The sequence below is a fragment of the Gnatocerus cornutus genome, chromosome 1 (assembly GCF_029298725.1).
Source record: "Gnatocerus cornutus isolate USDA-ARS CGAHR chromosome 1, icGnaCorn1.1, whole genome shotgun sequence".
Lineage (NCBI taxonomy): Eukaryota > Metazoa > Arthropoda > Insecta > Coleoptera > Tenebrionidae > Gnatocerus > Gnatocerus cornutus.
In genome coordinates, this window is record NC_142233.1 from 37,882,025 (window position 1) to 37,893,945 (window position 11,921).

Here is an 11,921-nt window from a genome sequence, read left to right on the forward strand (position 1 = left end):
AATTACATCTTTTTTGCTTTTCACAATGTAAAACGGATTTTGCAATATAGGCAACATTTGATACACCGGTGTACCCGATTTATATCATTGCATACACAAATGCTATTTCCAAGATGGCCCATGCTAGGAACACGGATTTCTACCCCCACCACCGGCTTTTCACCGTCTAGGTATATTATAACATGTCACTGGTTAAGTTGCTGGTACTTTGCAATCGGTTTGTGAATTTCCCCCGATAAGTCATTGTAAGGATATTGCAACTTGCAATCCCGGTAAGCGTTTGCAAATCAGATTTCGTGAATGACCCCCTACAGAGACAAACCCGCAGTTTGCCCTGCCACCACTTTGGAATATTTCCTAGAGGCGAGCGCACCAATCAGAAATACCACAGAACATGGTCCGTCAAGTTTGAGCATCATACATCGCAAAACAATTTCAAACATATGCTATAATTTTGTGCTAATTCTGTGCTAATTTGTGCTGCAATTTTTAAATTCTGTGCTTTTTTCGTTTTCGAGTTATTCAAGAAACAAAAATGATGCTCAAACTTGACGCCTAGCATCATATGTCATCAAAATGAATCAAACTAGTCTTATAATTTTGTGCCAATTATGTGCTAATTTGTGCTGTAATTTTTAAATTCTGTGCTCTTTTGGTTTTTGAGTTATTACCAAAACAAAAATGATGCTCAAATTTGACGCTGAGCATCATAAGTCACAAAAATTGATCAAATTAGTCTTATAATTTTGTGCTAATTCTGTGCTAATTTGTGCTGCAACTTATAAATTCTGTGCTTTTTTCAAAAAAACGTACAAAAATAGTAGGCAACCCAAAATACAGATTTCAACGAATGTTCTTTGAAGCGTCAAGTTTGAGCATCAGTCATCACGAAACAGCTTAAAAAATATGCCATAATTTTGTGCTAATTCTGTGCTGATTGATGGTACAATTTCCAAATTCTGTGCTCTTTTCGTTATTCAGTTATTCAAATAAACAAATTTGAACAAGCGTCAAGTTCGAGCATCAATCATTGCAAAACAGCTGAAGTAATATGCCATAATTTTGTACTAATTATGTGCTGATTGGTGGTATGATTTCCAAATTCTGTGCTTTTTTCGTTTTTGAGTTATTTTAAAAAACGTACCAAAATTAGTAGGCAACTCAAAATACCGATTTTAACAAATTTTCTTTAAAGAAGCGTCAAGTCAAGCGTCATCATGCATCACGAAACGGCTTAAGTGATATGCCATAATTTTGTGCTAATTCTGTGCAATTTCCAAATTCTGTGCTCTTTTTAATATCAAGTTATTTTAAAAAATATACACGGCTAGATGGCAACCCAAAATACATATTTTAATGGTTTCTTTTTGATGAAGCCTCAAGTTTGAACATCATCCATCGCAAAACAGAATAATTGATTCGCCATAATTTTATGCTAATTTAAATTTGATGCCTTTTTGATTTTCAAGTTGTTTAAAAGGACGTATGTAACTACATAAAGACGCGTCAAATTGGAATATCGTACATTACAAAGTAGAATATTATGTAGATATGTCATAATTTAATGGCCATATTTTATAATTTTTATTTTTCAACTTCAAATATATGGTTGTCCATATGTTTGCTTAATTAATATATTTATCCCTCCGTTCCTTGAAATATGAATTAATAGAATTCGACTGTATTTGTATTCTCAGAAGACATCATTCTAACGCGCCTGGTTAACTATTCCTGAAACACTCATTTTACAACGTGAATCAGAAAAATAAATGATAGAACTGTTCTTACTCAGCAAATTTTTAATTGTGAAGAATATGAAGTGTGTTAATTAAATTATGAATGTAGTTAAAACAAAACAACAAACTTTATGCACCATTTATAGGTACCTAGATATCCTTCTTAATATTTGGTCTTCGAAAATTTAAACCAAAACTACATAAAAATACTAGGTGTAGCAGTATAAAACTCGGACCAAATCTGTACATTTTCATTGGCAACAACATTGTGTCAACTTACTGCTACCTAAACATGGGAACATCGAGTAAAAAAAATCGATGTTGAACTCAATTTCAACAAGAGCACAATTACATCGATCTCTAATACATCGCAGAAAACATCGATTTTGAAAAATAGTAAATAAAAAACTCAATATTACATAGTTTATTGTGAAAAACAAAAATAAATAAAATTCTTAATAAACCATCAAAATAATAAACAAATACAAAAAAAAACAAAAATAAATAAAAACTTTAAGTTATAAACAAAATATAAAGTAAATAAATTATAAAAAAATAACAAATTCAAGATTAAAATAAGAATAATGAAAATTCTAAAATATAACTGCTTTAAATCAAATTAAATTCCAGTCTTCTTCATTTAAAGAATTTTATCGTTGACCTCTTATTAATGTCAATATTAATGAATCAGTTTGTCTGAAAAAGGATGCGTTAATGGGTGTCATTAACGCTCTCTTTTTCATTATGCAGCTCTTTTTGTAATTTTGACATTTTGACCAGAAATACACACAGAAATAAAACAAAAACTACGGCATTATCTTCAACTATGTTTCTATTTCTGAATATTTACAACGAAATTATTAATACTACAATTATTTAAGGTTAAAAATGGAAGAGTTATTGCGCTGTGAACATCATTCACTTGCACTTTATCGGTAATAAACTTGAACATGCATCGTTTGCACTTTGGACCACTGCAGCCGGTAGGGTATTATCACAATTTTCCAGGTCCATAATTACGACTTCAGCAACAACTTTTTCAAAATGGTGACACTTGTTGATAAAATTCGCATGTCATTTTTTTCAATGGTAACTATGTTTTTTTATCATAATGATTTTTCCGTGAAACTCTTCCCCATTTTGTCACCCAAATAAAGGTATTGTGTGGTCAACGATAAAACGTTGTAATAAACTCGTTTGTTAATGGGCGATTAATGATCTCCACTATTAAAGACACTCACTCGCTTCGCTCGTTCGTGCTTTAAACAGTGTCGATCATTAATCGCCTTCATTAACAAACTAGTTTATTAAATAACTATAAAATGGCTATTTTATTCACCCTCTCGGGTTTGATGCGGCACCTTCTGTCACTTAAAATATGACCGACTTTAGAAAATAGACGCTCAGCAGGAACTGATGTGGCTATATTTTGAAGATACTGCTTAGCGATTGGAAATAGATGAGGATAATTAAATTTTAGATTTTGCCAGATGAGAAATGGGTTTACTTTTAAATCACTGACTGCAATAAATAAAGTGACAGCTCCTGACTAATTAAAAAACCAATTTCATCCTTTTCTTCTCTAGTAACCCTCAAAGCAAAATCATCTACCAAAGATTTATGATAATTCCAAATGTCAAAGTTGTCATCACGTTCTTTATTAGCAGTCGAATTCCCTTCTCATTCCACAGAAACTGTTTCCACAAATGTGTCGTTAAAATTTGAGAGTTCTTTTGCTTTTCTTTTAATACTGTTTACAGCGGTCTCGACGGCCAAGTAATCCTTAAAATGAATTTTCTTAAACCTAGCAATGTTCCAATTGCCAACTTTTCTATTTTTTCCAATTTTCCAAACCGTATCTGAATTTGTTGAAGTATTTGCTCCTTGAACAGTGTAACCTGTTCATGTTGTGGCAAAAAATTAACAATTGTCTCTTCCAAACATCTTACCATTGGTATAATCTTACTAACAGTTACATACTTTTCTTCAGAAGGCTCTTTTGTAGCCATTTCAAGGGGTTTCAGTAACTGTTTTAACTCTTTTAATATCTCCACTTCATTAGCGTTGAGCATGACAGCAGCCCTAGAATCCTCTAAACTAACTGTTGCAATGTATTTCGCCAGGGTAAGAAATCTATCAATCATATAATATTTTGAGTTCCACCTCGTTGCGACCTCTTGTTTTAATTTTATAACATCAGATTCAGCCACACCATCTTTAGTTTGTAGTTGGCGAAGCTTATCGGCAGCACTAACGCTCTGTTTATAAAAAGTTACTATACTTTTGACTTTAGAAATTACATTTCCAATATCACGTGAAACTTTAAAGGAACTGTCCAGAACAAGATTAAGGGGTCAATTTCAAGTTATTCAGCGACGTCGCTAAAGGTGTTAGCGACGTAGCAACGTCAATCACATCACAGCTACCTTAGCGACGTCGCAAACGACTTGAAATTGGCCCCTCAGCGTATGTGCAAAGCAAGACAAATGTTTTTCTCAGAAAACATATCAATAATAGCTTTTTTCATGTTTGAAGCATTATCTGTAACAATATTTAAAATCTTTTCTTTTGGTAAATGGGTTAACGCTTCTTCAAATTTTATAGATATAATATAATCAGAAGTGTGTCTTTGGTCTAAAGGGTAGACGCCAAGCGTGACAGTGTTCATTTCAAGTCCGTTTAAGAAGTAAAGAGTTACACCTTAATAACTTTTGCTTTGGGATGTATCACTCCAAACATATGTAGTTAGATTAAAAAATTCATAGTTTGATAATTTATGTTTTACCAAATCGGTTAGCACATTATATTTATTACTGAGTAAATTTGAAAATGTTTTTCTGCAGGGCAGCTTATACAGGGTGTCCCAAAACAGGCGTGCCAAATTATTACTACGTTGGTGGTGAAGGTTCAAAAAACCCGAGAAAAGTGTCAAAAAAATTCAATCTGTTGTAGTTTTTAAGATACAGGGCTCCAAAAGACAACATTTGAACACTTTTATTTTTATGTTTGAAATTATTAGAGCTATGCATTGGGTTCTGTTAAGATCTTTGGATGATATAAGATGCTTTTGAGCGTAATTTATTACATTGTTTCTTGTACTTTCAGAAGATTTAAGTGTCGATTTCACCTGAAAAATCATTTGACAACATTGCTTTACCACCCCACGTCGTAACCATAACAATTAAAATTTTCATTGTTAATAGAAGTCAATGTTGTGTATGTCAATAAGAGCTGTCAATGTTTTCCTTCACCAAAATTTGCGGTATTTGCTGTTCTGAAATAGAAAAGGAAAGTGCTTTGCCACGAGCGATTTGTATCTGAATTTGGCAGAGGTAAAAGCGATAACATGAAGCTCTGACTGGTCTTATGTAGCCCTTCAAAATCTGGTTTTGTTCTGAGTGGTGGGAATCCTGGAGTTCATAGTGAAATAGCATCCAAATGAACATTTTACGGACATTTTGCTCTCATGAAACAATAATCTCATAAAACTATGTCATCGTGGATCGGAACCTTTGGTGTTTTCCAGCGTTCTAGTAAAATTTCAATATTTATTTATTGCGTTATTATTATATCACTTCAGTCACTATTACTGTGCATTGTCTATTCGTCAGTGAATGTATTTCTCGTTTTACATTGATAATAAAATTTTTCATTGCTGAAAATGGTTAAGGTTTCGAAACGAAGCGTAATAAAACAAGAAATACTTATTGTTAGTCTTTGAGAATTACCTCTACCATTTTAAAAATAGTTTCTTTTGAGATTTATTATGTAAAAATGCATTAAAAAAACATTCAATTTTAGAAGGTTTAAAGCAAATGTTCAAAGTTTCGACCATTGGCTTGAAGACACCTATTCACTCTTCTAATTTTATTTAACTGAACATCTTCTAACATCTCGGGCGTTACTGCATTAGCAGCCATTGTGATTCTTTCCAAGAGTTCTTCCCTGCTTTCTGGCACAGTGGCATAAACCATTTGCTTCGCATGTCGCCAAAAGAAAAAATCCAATGGATTGAGATCCGGCGATCGGGCCGGCCAATAAACAGGACCTGCTCTGCCGATCCATTTTTGAGGAAAATTTGTATTTAGCCATTCACGCACTGGACCGGCATGGTGAGTTGGTGCACCGTCCAACTGGAACCACATTTGGCGCAAAATATCTAGAGGTAAATCATCGAAAAAAAGTTGGAGATCGTTATTTAAGAATTCTAAAAAATGTTGGTGATTTAGTCGATTTGGAAGAATGAAAGGACCGACCAAGCGATTTCTTAAAATTCCGGCCCACATATTAACTGAAAACTTCTGCTGGTGTTTACTTGCTCTGAACACATGAGGGTTTTCAATGGACCAGTAATGATGATTATGATAATTGAAAACTCCTTCTCGCGTAAATGTTGCTTCATCAGTCCATAACACATTACGTACACTAAATTCAGGATTTTGATTCTGTTGATTCATTACCCAGTTGCAATAATTCAACCTTCGATTATAATCGTCAAGTTCCAGAGCTTGAACTCGTGTGTAATGATAAGGGTGCAATCTCTCCGTCCTCAAGATTCTTCCTACTAAGCTAGAATTGACTTCTAGTTCTCGAGCAATTTGGCGAATGCTTTTATTTGGAAATTCTTCAACCTGATCAAGAACAACTTCTTCAAGTTGAGGGGTTCTTGTGGTTCTTGGTCTCCCACTATCGTGATTTTCTCCCAAATCTATCCTTCCAGTCTCTCTTACGCGCTGATCCAATCTTTGGAACGTAACTCGACAGGGTTGTCGTCGATTAGGATAACGTTGATGGTACATCCTTTGGGCTAATCTCAAATTGCCGTTAGCAGCACCAAGTATTTGGTACATGTCACAGTAATATCTAATACTATAATTCATTTTGAAATGCTTCAAAATTTGGCATTTGACTTTTTAAATGTCGAATTTTGCTCCTTCATTGTTCCTTCTAATTTCTATGGATACAAAAGAAATGTGTACGTGGGTACAATATTTTTATGTATCATGTTGCCAAATGTACTCTTAGAAATTTACGCTTAGAAAACTCTGAATATGATAATGAATTTTTTTAAATATTTTTCTCAAGCTGCAGGGACCCTAATTGACAACTTACCGACACTTTGGCACGCCTGTTTTGGGACACCCGTATAAAGGTGACATATTTTTTAATAGGTATTTAAATCCTTCATTTTCAACAGTCGATAGTGGAAAATTATCTTTACAACTCATAAACAATATTGCATTAGTAATTTGGGTATCTTTCTGGCCACCTCTCTTAAAACTAGTAATATTTGTAAAACACTTTTCAATACTTGAAGAGTTTGAAGACAATGGTTTATTGTTTAACATCATAGTGTTGGTTGAGGAATCTAAATCAAGTGCTACGGCCGAACTTGTGGAAGTCGAAGCCTGACTTGAACTGCAACTCTGTTCCACTGATGATCTTCTCACCTGGTGATTGTCTTCTGGAATTGGAGGGGGTGAAGGCGAAGAGTACGTCTCTTGATTAATATGGTTCTTATGCATCCTTTGTACATGTCCGAATAAATTTGTTGTATTTCTTGAAGTTTTTAGCTATTTTCCGCATAGCTTACATACAGGGCTAGTCACGAGAAGATTACTTCTGAAAATGATTTTTTCGCAACCCAAAATACTAATTTCTTGAGTCACTTGATACAACCCGAATCAGAAATGAAATGCTGAATCCACGATTGTTTAGGCTTTGACAGTCTCACTTTGACAATTCCGGAAAAGGAGGTTACGTGAGTGTCCATAGACAACCCAGTTCAGTTTCGATGTGGATATCTTTACGATAAAGGTCCGCAGCAGCTACAGCATTATTTGGCACTCTCCGTAGATGAGAATCATCTCAGTTTTCTCATCATTTGAATAAGACTTTGTGACGGGTTTCTCAACTCAACCTAACATACCATGCGTGTTGAGGAGAAAAATTATTGGTCGAGCACTTACAGCTTCGGTATTGGACAGATTAATAAAGGTACTTCGAACTAATGGGGCTCTAAAGGAGCGGAATTAAGAATAAAGACGAAATTAAAATAAATAATGTCAAAGTGACATTGACCACCCCAAATGACCCCAAAGCAATCGTGGATTCAGCATTTTATTTCTAATTCTGTCAGTATCGAGTAGTTCAGGGTATTAGTATTTTTGGTTGCGGAAATATAATTTTTAGAAGTAATCTTCTCGTGACTAGCCCTGTATAGCACAGCCATTTTCTTTTTTATGAAAGTATCTCCACACCGGACTCTTAGACGGCATTTTATTATACTAATTGCCAAATTAATGATCAAAAACTTATTTGTTTTACACTTACCAACTAGTTATTCATCAGTTTAGAACAACAACAGACAACAGTGTACACATTCTAGCATGTAGGTACATACATGTGAACGCAAATAACAATGGAACATTAGCACATGGTACCATAACGTGATCGCAGCACAATTAAATTACGCCTTGCTTTGGTTCTATACGTTGACAACCAACCAAACAAAATATCACCAAAAACAAGAGTGCAAAATAAAATACATACATCGAAACCGCAATTATCGATTTTTAATGATGCATCGAAAATAAAAATATATGTATTAAAAATCGATGTTTTTTTTGGCAAAATCGATATTAATAAAAAATCGATGTAAAAGTCCCATGTTTACTGCTACCTGATGTTTGACACCCAAATAATTTAAAAAAATCTAGATATCTAATGACAGCTCTAGGACTGAATATTCTAATAATAATACTTAGGCAGACAAGTATTGCGGAACTTTTATTACGATTTTTATATTGTGTGCTGTTTTCGTTTTTACGTTATTGCAACAACAAACTCAAAGCGAGTGCCAAGAAAATAGTTTCTTCATAGTTTTAAATACGTATTTTGCAAATTTCAATAAAGGTAAGTATTATTTCACAGTAGAATAAATAAATGTTAAAATTTTTCTCAGCACAGAATTAGCACAAAATTATGGTATATCTCTTAAGCTGTTTTGCAATGAATGATGCTTAAACCTGATGATTGTTCAAGGAAAATTCGTTAAAATCTGTATTTTGGGTTGCCTACTATTTTTTGTACGTTATTTAAAATATCTCAAAAACGAAAAGAGCACAGAATTTGGATATTGCACCATTAGTCAGCACAGAATTAGCACAAAAATAATGGCATATTATTTAAGCTGTTTCGTGATGAATGATGCTCAAACTTGACACTTCAAAGAAAATTCGTTGAAATCTGTATTTTAGGTTGCCTACTATTTTTTGTACGTTTTTTGAAATAACTCAAAAACGAAAAGAGCACAGAATTTATAAGTTGCAGCACAAATTAGCACAGAATTAGCACAAAATTATAAGACCAATTTGATCAATTTTTGTGACTTATGATGCTCAGGGTCAAGTTTGAGCATCATTTTTGTTTTGGTAATAACTCAAAAACCAAAAGAGCACAGAATTTAAAAATTACAGCACAAATTAGCACAGAATTGGCACAAAATTATAAGACTAGTTTGATTCATTTTGATGACAAGTTTGAGCATCATTTCTGTTTCTTGAATAACACGAAAACAAGAAGAGCACAGAATTTAAAAATTGCAGCACAAATTTTGAAATTGTTTTGCGATGTATGATGCTCAAACTTGACGGACCTCACAGAACACAGTCTCTTTATTTCTTCGCGAAAACTCTATCAGCAAGCTTCCAAACAAACCCTCAGTAAGAAGTGGGTCAAAGGTCTTATAGAAGATAGTGGAATAAATACTTCCACTTTTTCAGCACACTCAACAAGACACGACTAAACCTCACTTGCCCTGAGACAAGGCGTCACAGTTGATGCAATTTTCAAGACTGCAGGTTGGACTGAACGACCAGCCACCTTCGCTAAATTCTACAACAGGCCAATTAGCAAAGAAGGCCAGAACTTATTCGGGCATCCAAAGCTTAAGTTTATTTTTCTATGCATTATTGTTGCAATAGAATATTATTTCTATTTGCATGTTTTGCCTAGCCCGATTAACATCTCTAGGCCTTAATTAAGCTTAAGCTTAAATCTTCTTTTTGCACCATTTGCAGTCTTTCAACATCTACATTGTGGTAAAATTCAAATTTCTGTTCGAAAGAAGCGCGAACATAATTTAATGATCAAACGAACTTACCTGTGAAGTTCGATCATAATTACGTGAAGCGCTTCTTTCGAACAGAAATTCCCACCCTCTCAATTTGCAAAGTCAAATTTCAACCCCATGTTGCAAAAAGAAATGTTACTTTCGACGAAATGACATTTTCTGTGCTGCCGCCCTGCACCACGCACCCGTACCCTTGTTACAGTTTTCTTTAAAAAACAATCTATCAACAAGTGTACAATCGACGACAACGAAATGTGTACGGCAAAATTGTCTAGCGAAATTCTCACTTTAAATCATAGGCGCACTTCTAATTGTCGTTTAAAACAATTGATGACAGTAGTTAGTTAAAATTGGCTAAACATTAAACTTTAGTCAAAAAACCAATAGCTATTGCAAAATTTAATGAAAATCGGTCGCTAAGAGCAGTGGCTGCTGATTAGTAAGAGTTGTATAGGTAAAATAAAATATTTAGAGAAAAATCAAAAAGAACGCCACTGCTCAAAGTCTGATTTACATTAAGGAATTTCAGAAAAAATCCATGACAACAAAAAAGTCGTTCACATTTCGGTGTCGCCAATAGTACCTACCTAGCACCGCGAGTGGTACTACAAAGTGGTAAAATTCAAATTTCTCTTCGAAAGAAGCGCTTCACAGGTAAGTTCGTTTGATCATTATATTTTGATGATTTCGTGCAGATTTCTGCTGTTTTCTTGCAATTCAGCCGTTGAATCTTGATAAAAAGTGACAGTCTTGTAGATTTCGAGCCTTTTTTGCGAATTCAAGCCAGAAAACAACGAAAATCAGCGAAAAATCGTCGTTTTGCATCGAAATATGCGCATTTTTCTAAGAATTTTAATGATTTCGTGCAGATTTCTGCTGTTTTCTTGCAATTCAGCCGATAATTATTGATTAAAAGTGATGGTTTTTTTAGATTTCGTGCTCTTCTTTGAGAATTCAAGCCAGAAAACAACAAAAATCGGCGAAAAATTGTCGTTTTGCATCGAAATATGCGGTTTTCTCTAAGAATTTTGATGATTTCGTGCAGAATTCTGCTGTTTTCTTGCAATTCAGCCGTTGAATCTTGGTAAAAAGTGATGATTTTGTAGATTTCGTGCTCTTCTTTGCGAATTCAAGCCAGAAAACAACGAAAATCCGCGAGAAATCGTCGTTTTGCATCGAAATATGCGGTTTTCTCTAAGAATTTTGATGATTTCGTGCAGAATTCTGCTGTTTTCTTGCAATTCAACCGTTGAATCTTGGTAAAAAGTGATGATTTTGTAGATTTCGTGCTCTTCTTTGCGAATTCAAGCCAGAAAACAACGAAAATCCGCGAGAAATCGTCGTTTTGCATCGAAATATGCGGTTTTCTCTAAAAATTTTGATGATTTCGTGCAAAATTCTGCTGTTTTCTTGCAATTCAGCCGTTGAATCTTGGTAAAAAGTGATAATTTTGTAGATTTCGTGCTCTTTTTTGGGAATTCAAGCCAGAAAACAACGAAAATCGGCGAGAAATCGTCATTTTGCATCGAAATATGCGGTTTTCTCTAAGAATTTTGATGATTTCGTGCAGAATTCTGCTGTTTTCTTGCAATTCAGCCGTGGAATCTTGGTAAAAAGTGATGATTTTGTAGATTTCGTGCTCTTCTTTGCGAATTGAAGCCAGAAAACAACGAAAATCGGCGAGAAATCGTCGTTTTGCATCGAAATATGCGGTTTTCTCTAAGAATTTTGATGATTTCGTGCAGAATTCTGCTGTTTTCTTGCAATTCAGCCGTTGAATCTTGGTAAAAAGTGATGATTTTGTAGATTTCGTGCTCTTCTTTGCGAATTGAAGCCAGAAAACAACGAAAATCGGCGAGAAATCGCCGTTTTGCATCGAAATATGCGGTTTTCTCTAAGAATTTTGATGATTTCGTGCAGAATTCTGCTGTTTTCTTGCAATTCAGCCGTTGAATCTTGGTAAAAAGTGATGATTTTGTAGATTTCGTGCTCTTCTTTGGGAATTCAAGCCAGAAAACAACGAAAATCGGCGAGAAATCGTCGTTTTGCAT

At 34.3% G+C, this 11,921-nt stretch overlaps 1 protein-coding gene across 1 annotated transcript; it reads right to left on the bottom strand.

Moving 5' to 3' along the window:
- Window positions 1-5,542: 5,542 nt before the first annotated feature.
- On the bottom strand, window positions 5,543-6,616 carry LOC148182301 (uncharacterized). Its single transcript, XM_088029407.1, has one exon. The coding sequence runs from the start codon at window positions 6,614-6,616 to the stop codon at window positions 5,543-5,545; it is 1,074 nt and encodes a 357-aa protein (XP_087885533.1).
- Window positions 6,617-11,921: the final 5,305 nt, after the last annotated feature.